Here is a 24,008-nt window from a genome sequence, read left to right on the forward strand (position 1 = left end):
CTGCAGTGGAGTATCATGCTGGCTTTTTGTATGGATTAAACAAATCAGACATGTTCATTTGTGAGCTCTAAAGTTTCTGGTCGGTGGATTTTGTCACCTCTTGGCAGCTAGCTGTTTCCCCCTGTTTCCAGTCTTTGTGCTAAGCTAAGCTAGCCGGAGCTTCCTAATGCATGGACAGATATGGGAGTGGTGTAGATCCTCTCACCTAACTCTGAACAAGAGGGTGAGAAATACATCAAACTATTCCTTCAATCTTATGTCTGTGTATCATTAAACCTTCTGACACCTACAGTAAACTATATCCACACCATTGCTCGACTTGAAGCTTCGCCTGTCTTCAAGGCTTCTTCTTCAAGGTCCAGAAAACCTGAGTAGTTCTCTTGCCTTTGGACTTGTGAAAGAAATGGTACCTAATGGTGTATAGATTTGAAATATCAAATACACTTGGGAGCTTCTTGTATCAGTTGGTGCTGGCGACCTTGAGAGTGTTGCCAGGGAGTTGTGATTAGACACTGTGGCATCACTTCTTGCGGCCTGACCAATCACAAGCTGATAGCACCGTATGGCACACCAACATGTGAGTCATCATCTTTTTAGAAATTAGACAACCCCATCGCCTCAACCACAAATTATTCACTCGTTAACTAGAGTCTGTCTCACAGGCTCTAGTGACAGATTGGACGCACAGATTTACTACAAATCTGGATGCTTCTAAACTCTAAAGGAAAGAATCAAGATCTAGTAGCTAACTTTTTTTTTCAACACCTTAAACAGGGAGGTCGAGGCAGGCTGCGAAGGGGAGTTGGTTGGGAGATCAGCCTTCGTCAGAGGCCCATGCCCAGAATAACCTTCCAGGCTGGTGACCCTTATTACATTAGCAAGCGGACCAGAGAGGAGTGGCTGGCCAAGTGGAAGATGGAGGTGAGTACCCCAGCTCTGTCCCAGCCACCGTAGATTACAGGGTGAGTGACAGGCAAAAGCTGCCAGGGTCAAAGACAAGGCTTGTGGTGTATTCACGGCCAAGTGTATTTGATGGGTCATCTGATATCTCATGAAGGTACCATTTATTTCTGTGGATTTCCAGAGCCATTGGCTCAGTCAGCTCCTGCATTTCCTGGCTTTGTTCTTGTCAATTGTATTAGCAGAGGAGAAATCACATGCAGCTGTGTTGATGCTTTGACATGATTCATACTTCCTGGATGAAAATGTTGCTGTATATTTAGATTTGCATCATTCTGATTGCCTTTGGTGACTTGAAGTTGTGATGAAGTGCTGCTACGTTAAAGGGTCAGTTCACCCGAATGACCAAAAAATTTTTTCCTTCATGCTCCAGAAGCAAGCCGTGGAGATGGTCTCTTTCCAGAAACAGTGTCCTTGTTAACCTGGATGATGCACGGACTTTGTTGGTGTTGGGAGTGAGAAGGGGCTGCATTGGTGGGTGTGTTGATAAGACAGTGAAATCCAGGAATAGTGATGAGATCCATGACTTTGAAGGCTTGTCAGTTACCACCTGGCTTATGATGTGATGAGGAAGGATTTTACTGCTCTGGAAAGCTAAAGAGAATTGACAAGTATAAAGTAGACATGTGTAATTCACATTAAAAAGTCATTAAAGTTAAGCCAGATTCAAGTTTTGGTCTTTGTCAAATGAATACGGAGCTGAACTTGGTCTGAACACAACTTCCTGTCAACAGATTTCAATTTGATGGAAAATAGCTTCAATTAAACCTTCCATGTAAACGCAGAGCAATAACAAAGAGTTACAAGTTCATTCTTGACAAAACAGTCTCGCCGCAAGTTCCATTTAGTAGCTATTTTGGAGCTTTCAGTTGCATCACGTGATCTTCCTCGAGCTCCAGAACAGCTACTGAATGGACCTTTTGATCAAGAAGGTCGAGAACCAACACGCGATTCGATGGAAATCTTCTAAACTGCTCCTAAGTTATAGACCTTGTACAGAACAATACTTTGTCAACAAGTGTTTTTGTTTTTTTTTTTTTTTGGTTTTTCAAGATTTCTTTTAAGCATTTTTGCTTGATTGGACAGTGACAGTGGAGAGTTGCGACAATACGGCATGTGCTTGTAACCATTTGGCTACCAAGCACTACAACAAACTGGTCATTTTTACCGCATTCAGAGTGATCACACAGAAAGCGGTAACTCATCCAAGCTCTGTTTTCCTTTTGGACCATGAATAAAAGCTCCTAACGCGGCAAGATGTTAAATCTTACAAATATGAAGTTCCCCACATTGCTCATTACTTAGTCATGTTCAGTGTGACTCCTGGTAGTAATGTGATGTAAAGCAACTTCATCTGTTACATAATGAGGAGTCTCCGTAGTATCAACATGGGGTCTTCCATTTCTTCTGCCTCCCCGCCCCCCTCTGCTCCCCTCTGGAGAAGGCTCGGAGAGCGGCCATAAAAATGTCTCCAGGGAGGAAATATTGCCAAATTAGCAGGACATGCCGGGGTCCCGCAAGTGAAATGTCATAAAATACAAGGCAAGTAGGCAGTTCACGTTTTGCACACAGAGGTGGATTCTCTTAAAGGAGTCCCTCTGCAAGGCTGAGGATTTGAGATTTTTACGAGACTGAGGATTTGCAAGATGCAAATTTTGATTGTGCCTGGTTTTCCCCCCTTTTCTCATCTGGCGTATTGCAAGCTTTGATCTAATTTGCACAAAGACCGATTTGTTCTGGCATCAAAGCCCTTTCCTGAGGAGTAATATGATGCACAGCCTTTAGTTTGGGTTGTGCTCCTCACACGGAGCCTCTTGCTGCTGCATGTTTCTGCAGCAGGGACGACATGGTGGCTGAAAGGGTTACTGCCGTCTTGCACTTTCTCCAGGATCTCTCTCTCTCTCTCTCTCTCTCTCTCTCTCTTTTCATGTGCCTTGTGTTACAGTGGACTTCTCCGTCTCTCCCTCTCTGTTTCCCTCCCCCATTCTTCTCCTGACCCCTCCCCCAGCTATGGAAATGAACTCTGTGCTATGGATATGAGGGTGAAGATGAGGTTTGCAGCAAATTTCCAGCCCTGCTTGCAAGACAGCCTCTTGGCTCGCTGCCAACATTTTGCAAGTCCTCTCTAGCCAACCAGAATTCCTGTCGGCAATCACCTGACCCTGAATTCCCAGACAAAGAAATGTTCATGCTTTCTTTTTTTAAGCGATCTCTTCTACCCTGAGAGTGGGGGTGAAAAAAACTCAAGCCCCACACTGGATTATGAGGGTTGCGCGCTGGTGTGTATGGGTATGTGCACTGCATTGTTTGTTTGATAACACGGGGGGATAGTGTGCATGTTTGATTAGCCTGCTTACAGCGAGGGGAATATGCTGACTTCAGGTATTTCCACGAGAGTTCTCGTGAACCATCTGCTCTGCACGGCTTAAAGGGAAACCGTCTCTTTAAAAGAGGAAGAGTGAGCAGGCTTTAGCCGTGTTTGGGAAAAACTTGCTTGCATGAAAAAAGTTTTTCCCGTGGGGTTGATGTGTGCTGCAACTATTTCCTGTTTCATAGAAGTGCCTAGAAATGTCAGACGAGTGCAGCTTTGTTGTAGGGCAGATATATTTACCTTAAGAATGCTGCTGTGTTTTTAAAGTCGCCTTACATAACATTTAAGTGGGAAAAAGGTGAAGTTGTTGTGCAGGCCTCAAATCCTTTTCCTTCCTATCATTGTGCACTTTGTTCTGTTTGACTCTGAACATAGATTTCCTGCAAGAGGTGTAATTTGATTACTTGAAAAGGTTTTAGAGGGCTTTGGAGTAAGCCGAGCAGCCTCCTCAGGGAGCTTTTTTAACAACTCCACTTGTGGATTCATGGGGAATTCTGTTTATGTATTCATGGCTGACTCTGTAATATTCCTAATTATCTCCTAAAAGGACGCAATACAATGAGAACCAGATGGCCTATTTTGGTGTGACCCCCCAAGGCCACTCATGAAATGCACAGCCTTTGTAGGGATCTGTGCTAAAATCAGGCTAATGAATGTAGTAGCCACATTGCTGCACAGCAGAACCTGCCACTCGTGCATTTTCAGACAGTATTTCCACTTTGAAAGCAGCCCGTTTTTGAGCTCTGGGATCAGCTTCTGCAGCGTGCTGGGTCTGATGCATCTCTCGAGTTAACTACACCTGTCGTGACTTAAGGAAGTTTTTATTAAACGTAAGCAGCCCTGCTCTGCAGATAGGCTTGGGTATGTGCACTGAAGACATATTTCACTGTATTATCCATCAAACAATTACACAAAACAGTCCCTGCTGCGTCTCTGCTGCTTGTTGCGCATGAGAGACGACTGCATTCAAAGGTCAAACTCTTTTGTGTTGCTTCAAAGGCTCGTTGTGTGAGGAAGTAATGTTCACTGACAGTTTGTTTCATCTAACTTTTACCTTTAATCAGAGTTTGCAGAATGCTTGTTTTGATTCGATGGCACCTGAACTGCTACTTTAACACTTTTTTTCCCTCTAATATCTAATTTGTTTGATGCTTATTGTTTTTGTCGATGTACTAGTTTTCAAGGCGGTGTTTCATTTCCACAACTGCACTTTTGACTCTTTGAGACTAAGAAATTTGCCTCATAAAGTTAACAGCCTTTATAACAGGCAGTTGTTGTCTTATAAATAACTGACACTATGCAGTAAACGTGACCTTTTTGTTAACAAGCACAGCCCAGATTAGATACTACAGTATCATCTGCACACCCCAGAGGCCAATATCTCTTCTCTTTTTTCTGCCTCCCAGTGCACTCTGTCACCCCTTGAGCCCTCAGGGTATCATGCTGCACAGACCTCTAAGTCAGATTATCCCTTATTGTGCACCCAACATGTCTCTGCACTCTGCCAGAGGCCTGCAGGGCTTCTGTTTTCACTCTCTCCTTAACTAAATCCACCATTACTGTTAGTGCACCAACGTAGGTTTGATTTTCCATTATTCCTATGTAACATTTTTCCAAGGGGGGAAAAAAGTGTCGACGTTTTTCGCCGCGTGAAACTCATTTGCTCTGCTGTGTTTGTACATCTATAGTATGTCTGCTGTCATTTTTGGTATTTGTCTTCAGCGCAGCGTGACAGCGGATATAAGTGGTGGTATTTCTGAGCTGTCAGTGACGGGCAGGCGTGCGTAAATGATAAAGACCGCATTGTGTCTCTGCTACCTCCTTTCCTATTTTCCCCTTTAGACTCGGAGAGCCTGTCTTGCTGGTGGAGCTGCACACACACTGTGAGGCCCCCAAAAGGGGGGCATTTACAACTGGGAAGAAGTCCAGAGACAAATATCTGGTTCTTATAGCCACTGTACTTTCTCCTCCCCCCACTGGCATTTTCAGCGTCACTCTCTCATTGGCTCCGAGGAGAAGGAACCCTGGAGACAGTCTGACCCTAAACACACCAAAATGAGCACAGTAAAAGTAGCTCAGCTGCTTTATTGCCATTTGTTTTTTCTCCCAATATATCCGCAATTACTGGTCACCAGTGATGAAGTAGCTCGCTCGCACTAGTCAGCTCATTTCTTCCGGTCTGAGCCGGCAACAGTAATTACGGATTGTTTCTCCACGCACACCTAACACATTGAGCAATTCAATTGACATTTGTTATTTTTTTGCAGTTTACCATCTGGAACCACACATCCAAGCCGGCTGTCGAACACTAACTCCAGTGTGCTTGTGCTGGAGCCAAGAGGTCTAACACATATGGCCGAGGGCTTTGAACCATCCATCCAGCACTACAGTACAGATATTTATAAACCGCAGCAGAGCCTCTTGATTGAAGAGCACATGTTTCTACTCTTCTGCGCCGAAACCCCTCCCCGTGCCGCCTAAGCACCACCTCCCCTTAAAGGCGCTTTTGTTTACGAGTCACACTGGGAGAGAGGACGGAGGATTGTGCTGTACTCTCTCTCAGTCTCGGCTTTTTTTTTTTCCCCTCCTCTTCCCACACGCCCAGTCCACCTCTGGACATTTACAGTGTGTGTGTGAGACCTGAGAAGTTGAGAAAGACTTGAGGAAAGTAAGCACAGCTGTGCAGCCCGGCTCTCACGTGGAGCCTATAGTATGACTAACACGTGTTTACATATGGGACTGCCGATACTGTATATGTTCTGTGAGTGTGTGCGTGTTTTGATGAAAAAAAGAGTGAGAGGAGGAGAAGAAAGTTAACATGTGTGTGCATGCCGAGTCCTACCGTGTGTGTGTTTGAGAGAGAGACATCAGAATGAGTGCAGCTGTTGGGGATTTACTGTGAGAGGCTTAAGTCCCGGCTGCGTCTCGTCCTCTCTGATCGACCTAGCGGTTCAGTGTCAGGTACCACAAACCCAGTGAACCCTCCGCTGCAGCTCCGGACACTAGAGGGTTACTGTATACCGTGCTGTTGATGAATGGGCCTTACAGTCGGAGATAAAGCTGTGTTTACAAAGGCTGTCGGGCTCCCACAATCGAGATTCTGCACGAGGGCTGCAGAGGCGGTGTGCACAGCGTGGTGTCAAGCTACATGGCTACAAAGGCTAACAGTCTCTGTTCGTGCTGTATTTGGCATTAAGGCAATTTAGAGAGCGGAGCTGCAACAACGCAGTTCAGTGGTGGATGGACAAGAATGTAGCGTGTTTAAGGCTGCATTAATAAATATCTTTAAATTAAAAATGGATCAGCTGACTGTGTGTAATGTGAACAGTGTTGCTCATAGTAAGAAAGACGATTATTGTCCGTCTCTGCGGTTTCTCTCAGCTCGACGGTCCATTTTAGCGTCTTTCAGCTCATTGTTTCGGTTTTACGGCCCACCACTTGGTTTGCTCTCACCACTCTCATCAGCGCCTTATCATCTCACGTCACATCAGCAGGCAGCCATTTTCAGCTCTGATAAACCCACTCATTCAGACAAAGTTAGCAGCTAGCTGGTGAACATAATGGAGCATTTAGCTGCTAAAGAGCTAAGCTAAAAGCTTAAACTTGACTTCATTTGGTGGCCAGAAACATAACTCCAAATTAATGCTAATGTTGCTTTGTGTCTGAGGTAACTTTTGGCTAATGTGTTAGCTTACAACTTATCCTGCTGCCAAAAATACAATTATTACTGAACTGTCGAATATTTAGCAAAATTGTGAATTGTCTTACCGCCAGTCAGATGCATCCTGTGCAGGTACCTTTCAGCATGTGTCTAGCCTAGCTTAGCACAAAGCTGTTTTCTGCTATGTCTTGTTTATTTTCAGCATTTAGCAGTGAGGCACTGAAGCAAACCTCAATACTTTTGTGGAAGCAATTCTGTTTAATGCTTTAACGCTTCTTCCTCTCCATCTTTAACTTATTTCCTGGTTTGTTTCCACGTGAAGCGTCTCCACGTCGCTTCTTCGCTAAGGTTAGCGTTACCCGGCGCGTTAGCGGGGCATTGTGGCCGACATTAAGGGTTTTGTTTTTTATGAGGCTGACTTGGTTTCGAGTTTCTTATGTCTGCCTTTCATTGTGACCCTATTCTTTTTATTAATATTACAACAATTTTCTGTCAAGTTTTATCAGTTTCAAGGGTCTTTTAATCTAATTAGTTGGTGAGGATTTTTTTTCTAAGCTGCCCTACTTGTAGATGTGTGAGTGGAAGTTTGACCTTAAATCAACTTTTAAAAAATCGTGCAGCTGTTTCTCTTAACATCTGTCTCTTTTTGTTAAGTTGAAGAAGTATTTCTGTAGATAAACAAGTTTATATTTAGAAAAGTAAAGTATCCCACCGTCGTTAAAAACCCAGTCTTTATACTCGCCTTAAACAATGGACTGGCTGTGTTTCAGGCAGAGAAAAAGGCCAAACTGATGTCAGCGATGAACTCGATGAAGGATCACGAGGAGAATGAATGCGAGGCCCAGAGAGAAGAAGTCTCAATAATCAAACACCCATCGCCTTCAAAGCTGCTGCAGCAGCAGCAGCAGCCTCAGTCACACACTCAGTCACAGCCTCAGTATCAACAGCAATCACAGCCGTCGCTGCCACAGCAACAGCAACAACATCAGCCGCCGCCTCAGCAGCAGCAGCCTACTGACCCCGCCTCCCCTACTGTGGCCACGACCCCTGAGCCCGTCGCCATCGGAGGTGGAGACAAGACATCCCCCAAGTCTGCAGACACTGAGCCCGAGTATGAGGTAAGATCACGTTGGGCTCAGCTCACTCTGATTAATGTGCAGCTGTAGACAAACAGGATTTCACAACAGAGTCCTCTGTTGGAAAAAGGATTTAATTTAAGGCCGGGGTTAATCTGCGTCGAGTCAATCAGCCACTCATGTTTGGGGAATTTATTCACTTCAGGTGTCTTACGACCGTCAGCCTCCGCCATCCAAAAACTGACATCCCGCCGATCGACAAGACGGAACAAGCAGCGGGAGTTAGTAGATAATTTGATGGTTATAATTAGAATCGTTCAAATTAAACATTTAAATATATGAGTGGAAAATATTGTTCCTGCAGCCGGATTTATAACATTTTTGACTCAAACGTAAAACAAACAGATCATGTGATATGCTACTTCAGTACACCTGAAGAACAATTATTGCTACATTATAGACACTACCAGTGACAGTTTGACCACAGTATACCACACACGGCCTTATACTCAGTGCCAGCATTATATAGTGTAGCTTTGACCACTAATGTAATAATCAGTCATATTAATTAATCATTTTCAACCAAAAATGCAAAAAGTTCCCCACTTCTATCTCCTCAGTTTTTAAAAAGGGCTGCTTTTCTTTGTCTTAAGTGATCGTAAGAGTTTTGATTAGTTTGTTATGTATTGTTATATATATATATATATTTATATGGTGGCTCAGGTCTTATCTGTCTGACGGCACCGTGAAGCTGCTCAACATCCCCCCCGATCCATGTTCTTCATGTATGTTTACAATGTGTGTATGATTCGTCCATACTGTAAACTTGCTGTCGGTCTGGTCTGCACACACGACATCTCTGGCATGTCTGTCTGCACTGGGAGAGGGATCCGTCCTCGGTTGCTCCCCCTGAGGGTTCGTTCAATTTCATCCCCATTAAAGGGGTTTTCAGAGGAGTCACAATCGAGGGTCTAAGGATAGAGGGTGTCGTAAGCTTCAGGCAAATTTGTGATATTGAGCTATAAAACTAAAATAGACTTGAATTAACTTCCCAAACTGAGGCAGACAGTGTTTAAAAATGTTTCACAATTACGCCCAGAAGTTAATACAGAGCGGATGATTTGTCTTTTATTTTGGCTGCAGGACGGCCGTGGTTTTGGCATCGGCGAGCTGGTTTGGGGGAAGCTGCGAGGGTTCTCGTGGTGGCCAGGCCGCATCGTATCCTGGTGGATGACGGGACGGAGCAGAGCTGCCGAGGGAACCAGATGGGTCATGTGGTTTGGAGATGGAAAATTCTCAGTGGTGAGTGCGGAGAGCCAACATTAATATTGCTGTCAGGTGTTGTTTTTTTTCACCAGAAATTAAGCAAAACAGCCTTCCGTTTACAGTGACAACCACACACTGTATAATGAGCTTTTTTTTTGCTTTATTTACTCAACTAATCACTATTTTCCAACATAAATATAAGAGTCATTAATCTCCAGACGTCCTCTAACATGTGAAGTAAACATTTAATTTTCTGTGTACTTTACAGGTCTGTGTAGAGAAACTCTTGCCTTTAAGTTCCTTCAATAATGCTTTTCACCAACCAACTTACAACAAGCAGCCCATGTACAAGAAAGCCATCTATGAAGTGCTACAGGTGAGCATAACCTGCCAACTGAACTGAGCTCACTGGGTTTTTTTTTTTTTTTAAATTTGTCATTGCTTGCATGGTGTTTTTTGTATTCGATAGCGCTGCACAGTTTTTGCTATACTTCGATAATTTGATTAATGTGCTTATTCACTTTCTTGCTGAGGTTTAGATGAGAAGATTGATGCCACTGTCATATTAGTGCTTTAAAAATTAAGATAGAGGCCACAGACGATTAGCTTAGCTTAGCATAAAGACTGGAGGCAGGTGAAAACAGCTAGCCTGACTGTTCAAAGTTACAAAACACTCCTACTTTGCACCTCTAAAGCTCACCAGTTATCATGTTGTTTCTTATTTATTTAAAGACAGTATATTTAATGTTTTGACTTGTAAATATCTGCTTAGTATGAGATTGACACGTTTCAAACAAGTTGGGACAGGAGCAACTAAAGACTGAGAAAGATGTGGAATGATCTAAAAACACCTGTTTGGAACATCCCACAGGTAAACAGGTTGATTGGTAACAGGTGATAGCATCATGATTGGGTATGAAAGGGGCATCCTGGAAGGGCTCAGTTGTTCAGAAGTGAGGATGGAGCGAGGTTCACCACTCAGTATATGAAGGGTGAACTTCAGTCGTGAATGTTTTCATGTGTTGATAGGTGGCGAGCAGTCGGGCAGGCAAAGCCTTCATAGCCTGCCCCGACAGCGATGAGACAGAAACCTCCAAATCAGTGGAAATGCTGAACAAGCAGATGATTGACTGGGCTATGACGGGATTTCAGCCCACTGGACCCAAGGCCTTAGAGCCACCAGAGGGTAAGAGGGAGTCGATACTGCGAAGCTTGAATTATTGGACGTTTGCTAACTGGGAGTCTTGACTTTTTACATTTCCAAGAAAGTTCTCATGTGTGTATCAACTCCTTTAGACTCTGTGAACTGACTACAAATATTAAGCACTCGATAGGATAATTCACACTGTTGGCTGTATTGTTAATTTTGTGCTATGCTGTGCTCCGCAGAGGAGCGTAACCCATACAAAGAGGTCTACCCTGAGATGTGGGTGGAGCCAGAAGCTGCAGCCTATACACCTCCTCCAGCCAAAAAGCCTCGCAAAAGCACAGCAGAGAAACCCAAGGTCAAGGACATCATTGATGAGAGGACACGAGGTAAGGTGCCTCGTTCATTATGTTAAAGAGGAGTCGTGAACTCTATATTCCTTCCCTCGGGGAGTTGTACACTGGAGTAAGTGGTCAGAGAAGTAGTGTGTGGACAAGAGGTCCATTAGGGTGGCAGGTTTAAGATGAAAGTGAGTGATGAGACGAGGCAAAAAAGGCTTCAGCTGTTCCAAAGACAATGAATAGATGTTTGTTTGGGTTTACTCCCAAATGGTGTGTTGATGTTACTGCAGGATGTCCTGAGTGGTCTAGAAAAGGTATGTTTAAAATCTGCTGATTAACTTTAACCATTCTCTGAATTTAGTTGTGAACTTGTGAACTGTGATGCTATGAAGTTTACCTACTTATGTTAAAGCTAAATGCTTTGACGCTCTCTCTATAATTTATTTCTTTTAATAATATGAACATCAACTTTCATATATCAGCCAATTATCCCCTCCTGCTCAGACTGTGAGTCAGATCCATTAGCATCTCATTATTCATCCAACTTTGACCCTAAATTGGAGAACTTAATGAGGCAATAAAACAACTATACTCCAGAAGTGGGTTGGAGGTAATAATGAACATGAAAAGGTGGCCATGATGGATTTAATGCCAAACTGGACCCAGAAATCTTCTTTTGTAACATTTCTCTTATAATAATAGCTCGTTTTTGAATTTGGTGTACCACAGGGGTCAATTTTGGGGCCTTTGTGGTTCTTAAATGACAGAATTTATCTGCCTAATGTGTGTAAATTGATGGTCGTTGCAGTAGAGATTTAAGCTCAGATATCCTTTTTATAAGCTCTGATGTTCTTAATATTTTACACGGCAAATGTGGAGTTTATTCATGGCTGTTAGAAGACAACTGAGCTGAAACTGAAATGATGGCGAGAGGAGATCTCTTTCTCACTGGGTGTGTCATGTGTTGTCTTTTCAGAGCGACTCATTCACGAAGTGAGACAAAAGTGCCGCAGCATAGAGGGTAAGTGGTGTGTCTTCTGTGAGCGCTCGCTTGTAGCTGCACCGGGGGGCCTCTCAGGGGACGACCACCTAGACGCTTGACGTTTGCCTTGTTGTTGACAAGCAAAGCTGCAGAAATGCATGCATCTGTGTTAAGAAAGAAAACGTGAAGAAATAACATTTGCATGATTTTGCTGCGTTCTCGTCAAACATACCAGCTAAGATCATTAGATCTCCACCTGCATCACAGCTGTTCAAATAATTTCATTGACGCGCGAAGCTGCAGCAGCGGACTGTTCACACCTCTCGGACCTCCACCTTTTAAATGCTGACACACTGCACTTCTGTCTGCAGACATCTGTATCTCCTGTGGAAGTCTGAATGTCAGCCGTGAGCACCCGCTGTTTGCTGGAGGAATGTGCCAGAGCTGTAAGGTGAGCTGTGATAAAGGTCCTTTTTTAAGTTCTAATAAACAGTTTTTCAAGCAGCAGCTGATGCGTCGCCATAAAATGTCGTTTTTTAAATTTGTCAAACCTCCTTTTCACAGAACTGCTTCCTAGAATGTGCATATCAGTATGACGACGATGGTTACCAATCCTACTGCACGATCTGCTGCGGAGGGCGGGAGGTGCTCATGTGTGGAAACAACAACTGCTGCCGGTGAGGTTTCTCCTGGGTTCTACTGTGCCATGACAGGTGGTGATAGAAACCACAGTGACCACAATGTTGCATCAGCAGTACAAATGTAAATCATGACAGCATCTTATGTAGAGAAGAAGCAGTACTCTGTGTAATGTGGGTGGCGGTGTCACGGTATCTGAACAAAGTTCAGTTCATTTTTAAGTAAATTTCCAGTAAATCTGCAATAGAAAATGCAAATTAATGTACTTTTTCACCCAGTGCTGTTATGCAAATATTAGGATTTGAATGCATGAAGATAAACTTCATGTTGGCAGTAATTATCCAGCTGAATGCCATTAAACTGAGACTGCTACGAGACGGCGTAATTAAAAGAGCAGCATTCACATGGTTCAATGGTTTGATTTAAAGAGCCCCTCCAAACATGTTTTAAGATATATATAAAACACTTGACTAATGATTTGTTTCTGATCTGTTTGTCACAAAAGAAGTCCTTTTACCTTGTTAAAATCCTTAAAATGACTCCATCATTAGCAAATCTCGAATCTATAATTATGCAAATATGAGTCATTTCAAACGTTAAACTACCTCAAAAGAGACGTCTCTTACGTTGCTGTGAAGTCCAATCTCAGTGTTTGAGTTATCTCGATCTTATTTCTGGAGGGTGGGAGTGAACGTGTCCGCTGTCATAACTGAAAAGGCACATTTTGTTATTGTATGTTTGGTATTTGGGATGTACGCAATTCAACTCTTTTTCATTTATGTAGCTCCAAATAACAGCAGAGGTTGTCTCAGGACACGCTCCATGTAGAGCCGGTGCAGACCAAACGCTTTATCTACACAGACCCAATGCAAATTAGCAGTGACTGAACTCAACCATCCACCCAGAACTTGTGGTATTCCTGCAGCAAATCGTCCACATGTGGGTCTCTGTGACGCTGCTGAAGCACGTGGCTCACTGGTTAGCACTGTTCCCCACCATCAAACACATGCATGTTAGCTTAACTCCCTCTTAGTTTGGAGCTATGTGTGGTCCCCGGGAGCCACACATGCTCGGATAATGTACAGTTGTCTTTCCGATACAGATAGCAGAATTGTGCCATTGTTGCACAAATGGAGTAGATAATAGAGGCTTTGTGGCGGTGTCACAAATCTCAGCAGCGATGTCAGGCGTCATTACGGAGGTCCAGCGGAGGATCGACTGATCACTAATATATAAAGTGCGGTTGTGTGCCAGTTGAATAGGCCGCTGTAAATCAGAATGGAGTCGTCGGACAGAGTATCCTCACACAGCCGGACTACGAGATTAAAGTCTAGGAAAATGCCGCTGAGAACAGATTGAGCCTTGTCAGTCCCGTGTCGGAGCCCGATCAGCAAACAGTGGTTTTCTGTGTGTTTAAATGATGGCGTTTGGCATTTGGATGACATTTTGACGATGACTCCCTGCCTCTCAAAACTCCCAAACCTCATCCAAAGCCGTCAAAACTAGGCCTCATAGATGTAAAACCAAGACTAACACTGTCATTGTGAGGCCCGTCTCTGACTTCTGATTGATTCTGAAATTGATTTTGGAAGGAGAGAGCTGTCAATCATTTATCGCACAGCCTGCTTTAAAGGATAAGGCGAGAAATCCCTCTAAAAGACCTAAACCGACAACACCTTAGTCCAGTCGTTCACACAGTTTATTGCAAGTCTGTTTGTATTTATGACCCAATTTTTGTAATCAGGATTGTACTAGATGCTAGATTTGAGATTGAGCTCGTTGGTTGTGTTCAGGTGTTTCTGTGTGGAGTGTGTGGACCTCCTCGTTGGTCAGGGAGCGGCACATGCAGCCATCAAGGAGGACCCGTGGAACTGCTACATGTGTTGTCAGAAGAGTGTGTTCGGTCTGCTGGGGCGTCGTGCAGACTGGCCCAGCCGTCTGCAGCACTTCTTCGCAAATAATCACGACCAAGATTTTGTGAGTAATCCGCCTTTTAGACCGTAAATGCTTCTCACTGTCTCACTGAGGTGGTCTTTGTTTCGTTTGTGTCTCATGTTGTGTCCCCGCTCCTTCTCTCTCTCCGTGTTGTGTTTCAGGACACACCAAAGCTTTACCCCCCAGTCATGGTGGAGAAGAGGAAGCCCATTCGAGTTCTGTCGCTATTTGACGGCATAGCAACAGGTTAGACAAGAACTGGATCCTCTACTGTCGAATCAAAGAAAAGAAAAAAGAAATGTTCATGTTTTTACTTTTTACAGTGTGCTCCTAGGTGTAACTTTGTTGTCTGTCAATAATCACATGTAAAAAAAATCATCTAATAACACCATCATAGTCATATTATGAGTTTATCAGTCAACATGTGATTGATTATCATTATACTGATGCAGATTGAGCATGTTTCAGTGTTGAATGGAAGATTTGAAGGTCAATTTTTGTGCTCTGTATGACCTTTGACCCCGTCCCGTGCAGGGCTGCTGGTGCTGAAAGAGCTCGGCATCGAAGTGGATCGCTACGTAGCCTCCGAAGTGTGCGAGGACTCCATCACTGTGGGCATCGTCCGGCATCAGGGTCGCATCATGTATGTCGGCGATGTGAGGAACGTCACACGCAAGCATGTGAGTTTCATTCATTTTGTCGTTCGTGCTTCTGCGGTGGATACACATTCAGATGAGGAGAGGTAGAGACGCATGCACAAAACAACAGCCCACACTTCAGGTCAGAAGGAGAAACACACCTGCTGTAATAATGAACAATAACAAAAGACAATTTCAGATATATGCAAACATCACAAGCAGATTACAAGCAGAGGTTTAAGAGGTTGAACCGTCACGAACATAAACTCTGTCGTCTCTCTTATGTTTGACCGTTAAGGTTCCTGAACATACCAGATGGACATTTTACTGGCGTCATATTACATGAATCCTGATCACTGACAAAACAGAAATGCCATTGTCAGAGTGCATGAACTCATTAAAGGGAGAAACCGGAGCCTAGAACACGATAAAGACATGTTTTAAAGCATCCGCCAGACTCTGCTGGTCGAAGCCAGCTAGCCCCTTTTTTCAGCAAACAGCATTTGTTGCACAATGTACCTGAAAGTTGGAGTGAAGCTGGATCACTTTATCTCACAACATCATTATCTGAACTGTGTCTGCGTGCGTTTCTGACTCTGTATCTTATCTGTCTGCAGATACACGAGTGGGGTCCCTTCGACCTGGTTATTGGTGGAAGCCCATGCAATGACCTCTCTATAGTCAATCCTGCGAGGAAAGGTCTTTACGGTAGGTTTGCTCCTGTGCGTCAATTAAACATCCTGTCAAACACCAACAGGCCGACGATGTGAGCAGCATCATCAGCTTGTCCTCCTCCCTGCGCTTCAGCACCGTTTAATGACCGTCTCTGTCCCACAGAGGGCACCGGCCGCCTGTTCTTTGAGTTTTACCGGCTGCTCCACGAGGCTCGGCCGAAGGAGGGCGACGACCGGCCTTTCTTCTGGCTCTTTGAAAACGTGGTTGCCATGGGTGTCAGCGATAAGAGGGACATATCTCGCTTTTTGGAGGTCAGCCTCTTCTCTGTCGGCTAAACTTGTTGCTAAATGACTGGTTTATCTAATCCTGCAGGTCATAACTAGACATAACTTCTGCTTATGATGGCGCGGTGGCATGAGGATTATGAATGCCCCCTTGTGGCACTGAGTCGTTATCTGTACACACAGATAATGAGAAGGGAACACGGACTCTTTTAATCTTAATATCACAGTTTTAAAGTGCTGTGTTTCTTGTGCTTCAATGAATTCTTAGATAGCATCTTTTGCTCCCCATATTGCAGACAGAGGTTGATTTGTTTGGCTCTTGAAGGCCTTTTAAATGGTGGCATACTGTGAAAAATGCATTGAAACTGACATTTTGGAGGTTTTCTCCTGACGCTGAATTGATTTTAGTCAACCATAACTACGCAAGGATTTGCTTCAGTATCAGAAATACTGTGCTTTCAAGTGGTAACTCTACTTCGCTGCTCTGTGATGCATTATATATAAAACAGCATCTCACCACGGTGTCTTTTCTCTGCTGTTTTACTTGGATTTCAGTGCAACCCAGTGATGATCGATGCCAAGGAAGTGTCTGCTGCCCACCGCGCCCGCTACTTCTGGGGTAACCTTCCTGGCATGAACAGGTTGGTGTGTGAATGGTGAGGGAAGCAGCAGCCTTTCACATGAACAACGGAAAAATAAACCCCATTAACGAGCGACGGCTTAAGATAGTGACAATGGTGGTTATATATTAACTGAATTAAGAAAAGAGTTGTTTTCTTGGTGGTAAATGATGCATTTATAGTGTTTTTCTAGTCTATCGGCCACGTGTCAGCCTTCGCACGCATGTTCATACACTTCTATCCAAAGTGCCCCATGATGAGTCTGTGCTCACCAATGCACACACACTCACACACCGGGAGCAGTTTGGGGTTTAGTGTCTTGTCCAAGGACACTTTGACATGCAGACTGGACCATCCGGGAATCAAACCACAGACCTTCTGATGAGTGGACGAGCCGCTCTGCCTCCTGAGCCGCAGCCGCCCATTCGGAGTTGGCGTCCAGACTGCATCTCCTGAGCTCAGTCTGAGAAAACAAACACTTTAGGGTCATGTGACTGACCAAGCAGCAAGCCTTCAGACGTGACTTGACCTGCCACCTCTCCAAAATCCTCAAGCTCGTCGGCTGCTGTTGAAACCAGCTGCTGCGGTGATAAAGTGAGGCTGATTCTGGCTGATTCTGGAACTGATCCTGGTGGATAAATAGAAATTCTGCTTTTTTATTCCAAATTTTTCCCTGTTTGAAAAGTGTAGCTCAACAAGCTGTGTGCACGTCTAATCAGGCTCACCATGATTATCAATCATCTCTTTAAGAGGACTCAATCTAATCAGCGCACGATCTTTCCAGGCCACAGTCATCAAGGCAGAACAAGCCGTTTCTTCGGCAAGCGTCAGACTTGTACACTAAGTCTACATGTAAATTGTGGCTTTTGCTCTTTTTTGTCCCTTTCAGGCCTTTGAGTGCTATGTGCTCCGACCGGCTGGACCTCCAGGACTGTTTAGAACACGGCAGAACAGCGAAGGTACTTGTGTAATACTTTGAAGAAATCTATGGTGAAATGTCTGCATGTAAGACGTCTTGAATGCTCAGCATGCGGCTGTGAATCGTTATGTTTAACTTCTTCACGTTCCTTGCATTGCATTAAGTTGGTGGAGGCTTTTGTTCTGTAATAAGTGCTTTCAAAAATCTAATTGCAGCATGATAAATGATGTTTTCTCTGTCATCTCATGCTTTCAAAGCCTGGGAAACCAGTCTGTGACAGCCAGGACTGTAATTTTAAACAAAAAACAAAACAAAAAAAAAGAAAAAAATGTGACTTATTGCAACTTTGCACACTGGCGGCTCCCGGTGGCAGCACGAGGTAACAGCTGGAAACACACATAATTCATCAAAAGCTCTGATCTGTGTTGCAGCAGATGTCAGGTGCTGCAGCGTTGACACGCGTCAAACGAGCTGGTTCGACTCGTGCACCAATATTTCCCCTGATCCCTTTTTTTCTCTCCCAGTTTGGCAAGGTGAGGACCATCACCACCAGGTCCAATTCCATCAAGCAGGGCAAGGACCAGCACTTCCCCGTCTTCATGAACGAGAAGGAAGACATCCTCTGGTGCACTGAGATGGAGAGGTATGTAAACGCGAACATCAGACAGCCTTTGGCAGCTCGTTCACCGGCCAGAATCTGAAAATGATCTTCCTGTGTGTCCCCCCCCTCCCCGCCCGCCTGCCCTCCTGGCTGTTCTGTGTGCGGCTGCTTTCCCCTTCAGGGTCTTTGGCTTCCCGGTCCACTATACGGACGTGTCCAACATGAGCCGACTGGCGAGGCAGAGGCTGCTGGGCAGATCATGGAGCGTCCCGGTTATCCGCCACCTGTTTGCACCACTCAAAGATTACTTTGCCTGTGTTTGAGCGGCAAGAAAACTCGGAACCGTTTAGGAACTGCAACTGTACGTTGTGACTAGAAATAAGAGCCTCGATCCTCAAGTTATACTCTTGTATAATTTGCGAGCGAAACATTGACGTAGATTTCACATTATTTCTTGTATTTGAATTGTAATTCTTATTCTATTTAATTTTGATATGTCATTTTACCTTTTAGCAGTGTTATCAAGTATTGTTGATTTGTTTGTGCAAGCTATACTTGAGACTATGCTTTCTTCTCAAGACACTGAGACAGAAAAAAGTGCTAAACATGTTTTTTCAAAGGAGACGATGGGAAAGAACAGAGAGATAGGAAGCGGTTTTGAGATATGTGAAAAGTTTCTGCTGTGTGAGCGTACTGTACGTCGGGGCTGCGTGATTCCCACCTGCGGTGCAGCCATGCTTCCAGCTACTGAGCCTCACAGAGACGTGAAGAGAAAGGCGATTTTCTTCAGTGTCAGGAGAGCCGTGTCTCTAAGAATCCAAAACACCAGATCACATATACCTCTTTGTTTACAGTTTCTATACACAACTGAAGGTAATAAAGGTACTACTGTAATATGGTTACAATACCATGGTGCTCCAAGATGATGAGAAACATCATAGCCCATGTGGCACCACAACTTGAGACAACACGGAGCTCTTTAAGCTGTTGCTGGAAAAACACGTGTGTGATGTTTTTACACTTTATGAAAAAAAAAAAATCTGTTCTGTGCCGTTTTGTTCACTTCAGAGGAGTCGGAGTGACAAACAGTAGACTGCAAAATAGATAGAGAATATCCTCTTTTACAGCTTTTATACAGTTTGTACTGGTGCTCATTTAATCTCTCAGCCTTGCCACTCTCAGGCTCTCTACCTGATCCGCACAAACAGACAGTGAAGCTAGCCACATGGGAAATGATGTTTTCCGTCATTCAAAAAAGAAAAAAGAAAAAAAAAAAACCATAAGATCAACGTCTGTGAAACTACTTTTGTTTTCTAGTTTCATCCTGACCAATGACATTACTGTACAACTGTTAAAAGTGTGGTCGCTGGAGGGAGGGAGGTTGACCAGGCCGGGTAACTCTGCTCCTCGACTTCCACCTCTCGAAACTGAAAAACTGTCAGGTGCAAAATCCTCAAACAATATGGTGCCGCTTCACAAAGTTCTTCTACCTTTTTATAGCAATTTTGTGCTGTTTTATCAACATTATAAAGCACTTTTATATGTATACTTTCTTTTTTTCTTGATATTTTTAAAAAAAAAAGATATTGGTTCTTGTGAATTGTTTTTTTTGTTTGGTTTTATGATGTGAACTGATCTACCCTCGTGTAATACTTTTTGTATACAGTAGGGCTGTGCCAATAGAAGTGAAAGAATGGATTTTGATATGTGAAACCCATGTGATTTGACTCGGTGTACAGTAGATGGATTTGTAACCCCCTCTCCCCCCTCCTCCATCACCCATATTGTCCTCAGCTGGAAAGCGGAGACAGTATGTCCGTACCCAGATTCAAAGAATGTCTATTTCTATTAAGATTGTAAAATGCACGACAGTTAGTTCAAGAACTCTGTCTCTGCGCTTTGTGTAATATTTTGTCCCTTGTGAAGGACAGCCGCCCCCCCCGCCGATGAACCGTCGTCGTCAGCGTCGACAAAATTAAGCGCCGATCCAGATTTGGATTCGCGTTCACAAACTAAATTCTCTTGATTGTAACCTCTGAGCTGAATATGGAGGATTTAGGCTGCGGTTTGTCAAAACGAAAAACTGACACAGTGCTGGACAGAGACGTCGGCACTCAAAGAGTAAAGAGGGGAATGAAAACAGATGCTATCGCTTATCTATATCATATTTAAGATGCTAAATTTGAAATTTAATTTCTTAATGTAATTAATTTCTTAAGTGACCTTATTGCCATCGTTTTTCTCCGCGCGCTCTGGGCTCAATGTGAGCTCTCGTGCTTTGTGATATTTTAACTAGATGTTACCCCCCCCACCCCCCCTTCCTCATATAATACTTAACACCCCCCCCTCACATTTGTACATTTTGTACATAGAGTTTTCCGGTTGCTGTTTTCAATTTGTTTTATCTTTTTTTTTTTTTTTTTTTAATTACGTATGAGATGTACAAATATAATTCTTTGCTAATATATATCATCAAATTAGGAAAAAAAATCATAGGTTAAAAATGAAAATCAAGTGACAAATTTGATTCAAAACTTGCTTTGCTACATTAGATGTAGGCAGACTCCAAGTCGACTTTTCTCGTACTGATTTGTTGGTGTCAAGTGAATCCAGATTCAGTGTCATGTGATCTTAATAGTGGCCTATGGACAGCTTTAAGGTGAACGCGCTCGACTTCACTGCACAGCCCTACATGGTGGTGTTTCGTTTCGTTTCGTTTCGCTTCTGTTTTCTTTTGTAAGACTTTTAAAAAGAGGGATTGTAGGTGTTTCCGATGGTGCTAAACATTTTATCTAATCAAGAAAAATATATTTGATTGGAAGAGAAATAAACATGTCTTGACAATGACTGTTTTTAAGTTCCTTGTAGTAATGGAAAAAGAACTATTATTTCACTCATATAAATATATTAACAAAGGCATTTTAACTTTGTACTTGAAAAAATAAGGATAACAAATAATGAAAGGTTTCCTATATTGTTTTAGACTAGAGATTGCTGTAGTTGGTGCTTATCTGTGGGAAAATTGTGTGAGAAAAAAAACGGTAATAACTTTTACTGTAGCATAATGTATGCTTAATACGCATTGCTTCTTAATCCTACATTCCATGCCGTACTATTCTCCATGTCTGTTTTCAAAATGTTGTTTTGGATCGATTGTTTTTTTTGTTTTTTTGTTTTTTGTTTTTTTTTTTGCTTTTACCAGAAACAACATTTCGTTTCTACTGTTCAACGCAGGTCAATAATTCTATATTCGGTGATACTGTTGACACTCTGTGTGACTTTCTTTCTGTCATAACTGTTTATGGCCTATACGCTTTTCCTCAAGACCAGTTCGTACAGCAAATGTAGCAGTCATTCTCCACTTTGACCCCCCCACCCCACCCCCCACCCCATACTTATGTTTAGTGTCCAGAGAGAAGATAAAGGCTCCGTATGTACTTGTGCTGGAGAACACTTGAATAAATGTATTGTTTTTGTGCAAAACCACCTCCTGTCCTTTTTTATTCAGATTTGTTTTAATTCATTTGACCTTTGGAATTTACATGAAAAGCCCCTGAAAAGGTGAAATCTCATGCAATCATCTGTAACATTAAATATTCATTATTTAATGTGCCAAAGTTAACATTTGGGGGGGAAAACATTGTGAGATTGAAGGGTTAAATTCTCAAATCTGCTTGATCAGGACTGTGTGACTGTGGCCTGCCAACATGAGCGAACAACCCAAAAAACAATGTCATCAGACATTGGCGTAAATATTGCTGAATTCTGATTGGTGCACAGAAACATATGACATCACTTTTGTTTTCAGCTCAGTCCCAGTAACAACAAGTCAGTGCGAGGTGCACAGAAAACACCTAAAATACAGAAAATTGTGTGAAAAAGCAAAAGCGTTTAGGAGTCCATCACTCATAAGAAGCTCATAGAGCAAAGAAACAGAAACATCTTCTGGGCCTTTAATTGTACAGTGAGGTCGTTAATGATGAGCCTGTGCACTGTCTATAGTGCAGATGAACATGCACACACTCCCAGGTGCTCTGAATGAATCTAATTACCAAACATTGAAGCTAAACTGTTGGTCCTCAGAGGTCATTATGATGTGTCACAGAAGTAAAAGCACAGGTGTGAACAATAAGCGTAATAACAGCTGAGTTCCATTTAGCTGCTTCAGTTTGAGGGTCCTGGTTTTGTGCTTGTTGGCTCACTGTCACATTAGCTGCATCCCAATTCCGTGCTGCATACTAACTGTACACAATACTACATACTCATCCTCCACATACATACACAAAACCTGCTTTAAATGATGCACTGTGTGTGTGTGTGTGTGTGTGTGTGTGTGTGTGTGTGTGTGTGTGTGTGTGTGTGGCCTAATGGGACACTTAGCCACACTTAACCATTGTTAATGTTATTAGTAACACCTGTGTGGAAAAGGTCTGTTACACATGGAAGACAATTTCTGCCTCTTTTTCAAAATATTAACAAGTTTTTTCTTCCTATAATTGTAGAAAGATAATAAATAGTATAAAGATTTAGTCTTACTTTGTCAAACGTATCACAAGGATGGAGGTCTCTGTGCTTTCAGGTAATTTTGAGATAGCGACACATAATAAATGTCATTTTTATGAGGAAGTAAATCAGGATTATGATGGATTGTGTCATAATCATGAGAACTCTTCTATCTGTCTTGCAATTATGATGCAATAAAGACAAAATTATGGAGAGAAAACCACTTCATAATGGAAAAACTCTCCTCAAACAGCTTGTATTGACACACGATCTCATTTTAATGATGATATTTTGGAAATTGGATCATTCCAACCATAATTAACATTCACACGCTCTGTTGTAGCTCCTGATTGTCAGGGGGCTGACAGAAGAGGTGTGGATATTGATATTCAGCTCAGTTTCCATGCCATCATGCCCCCCAGCAGGGCACTCAGGGTGTTGACACCTGGGTCCCCCCACCCACCCACCTACCCCCGGTGCTCTAAAGAGGGGGGGGGGGGGGGCGCTCCTCCTCAGCTCCTCTCTGAACATGTTGCCACTCTACAGCCTTTCATCCAGCCATCAATCAGCTGATGACTTCATGGGTTTGCACTCCCTGCTAACACCACGTGTTTAGAAATACATTATTTATCTGTTTTTAATTTTCCTTCTATCATAATTGTGGCAGATGAAGATCGGGTCATGTGAGGTAAGTCTAGACCATCAATACGCCCAGTTAGAGCTCATAGAGACACGTCAGCCATCAAATCCGTGATAACAGCGAGGATAATTAATTCCTATAACGTCTTATTCAGCCTCACCGTGCTGTTACCTTTGTGTCACCCTCTTCCTCTCGCAGTGGTACAGCCTCCTGAGAGCGGACACGCCCTAAGTCCGAAGTCATTGGTTGCGTAGGCGGCCAAGCCTTCGCTCGGTGCCGCTGATTGGTGCGTCGCACCGTCGCACGGCCTGGATGCTGCGCGCTGCGACAAGCTGACCGCAGACACACGGAGTGATAGCGGAAGACTGGCGATTTGCCTACAAAATAAAAGCATTAAAAATGTGTCCAGCGTAAGTGAGACAATCAGATTTAATACTAGTGATCTCTACTTGGTCGTTCAGTGAGCAATTTGCATAATTTTCTGGTATTTATTAACTGATTCATGTTAAGTAGATAGATAGATAGATCGATAGATAGATAGATAGATAGATAGATAGATAGATAGTGTACTTTACTGATCCTCTTAGGAAAACTGCTGTGTTGCAGCAGCAATTCACATGTCACAAAACACACAAAACTTACACTACGCTGACCTAAGGTAAGTAAGAAAAAGACTGATAGAGCTCTGACGGTACAGACTTTGTTCTGCGATTCAAATAGGGTGAATGAAATGTCATAAAACGTCCTATT

General features: G+C 43.2%; 1 protein-coding gene across 5 annotated transcripts in view; it reads left to right on the forward strand.

Annotated features, from left to right (window-relative positions):
* dnmt3ab (DNA (cytosine-5-)-methyltransferase 3 alpha b) overlaps nt 1-19,366 on the forward strand; it is a 36,934-nt gene extending 17,568 nt beyond the window's left edge. Inside the window, exons 6-23 of one of the 5 annotated variants that reach the window (XM_076748053.1) lie at nt 775-921; nt 7,763-8,110; nt 9,212-9,370; nt 9,603-9,710; nt 10,364-10,520; nt 10,724-10,870; nt 11,799-11,843; nt 12,176-12,255; nt 12,369-12,481; nt 14,237-14,420; nt 14,540-14,624; nt 14,913-15,058; nt 15,634-15,724; nt 15,854-16,002; nt 16,531-16,631; nt 17,485-17,554; nt 18,039-18,157; nt 18,297-19,366. In XM_076748053.1, coding sequence (XP_076604168.1) covers nt 775-921; nt 7,763-8,110; nt 9,212-9,370; nt 9,603-9,710; nt 10,364-10,520; nt 10,724-10,870; nt 11,799-11,843; nt 12,176-12,255; nt 12,369-12,481; nt 14,237-14,420; nt 14,540-14,624; nt 14,913-15,058; nt 15,634-15,724; nt 15,854-16,002; nt 16,531-16,631; nt 17,485-17,554; nt 18,039-18,157; nt 18,297-18,438 — 2,391 coding nt within the window. In that variant the 3' untranslated portion in view covers nt 18,439-19,366. Of the gene's footprint in view, nt 1-774; nt 922-2,987; nt 3,250-7,762; nt 8,111-9,211; nt 9,371-9,602; nt 9,711-10,363; nt 10,521-10,723; nt 10,871-11,798; nt 11,844-12,175; nt 12,256-12,368; nt 12,482-14,236; nt 14,421-14,539; nt 14,625-14,912; nt 15,059-15,633; nt 15,725-15,853; nt 16,003-16,530; nt 16,632-17,484; nt 17,555-18,038; nt 18,158-18,296 lie in introns of those variants that run through there. The other 4 variants (XM_076748054.1, XM_076748058.1, XM_076748055.1 and 1 more) reach the window with 4 other exon arrangements.
* The last annotated feature ends 4,642 nt before the right edge of the window (nt 19,367-24,008 follow it).

This window comes from Chaetodon auriga, chromosome 14 (assembly GCF_051107435.1).
Source record: "Chaetodon auriga isolate fChaAug3 chromosome 14, fChaAug3.hap1, whole genome shotgun sequence".
NCBI classification, from domain to species: domain Eukaryota; kingdom Metazoa; phylum Chordata; class Actinopteri; order Chaetodontiformes; family Chaetodontidae; genus Chaetodon; species Chaetodon auriga.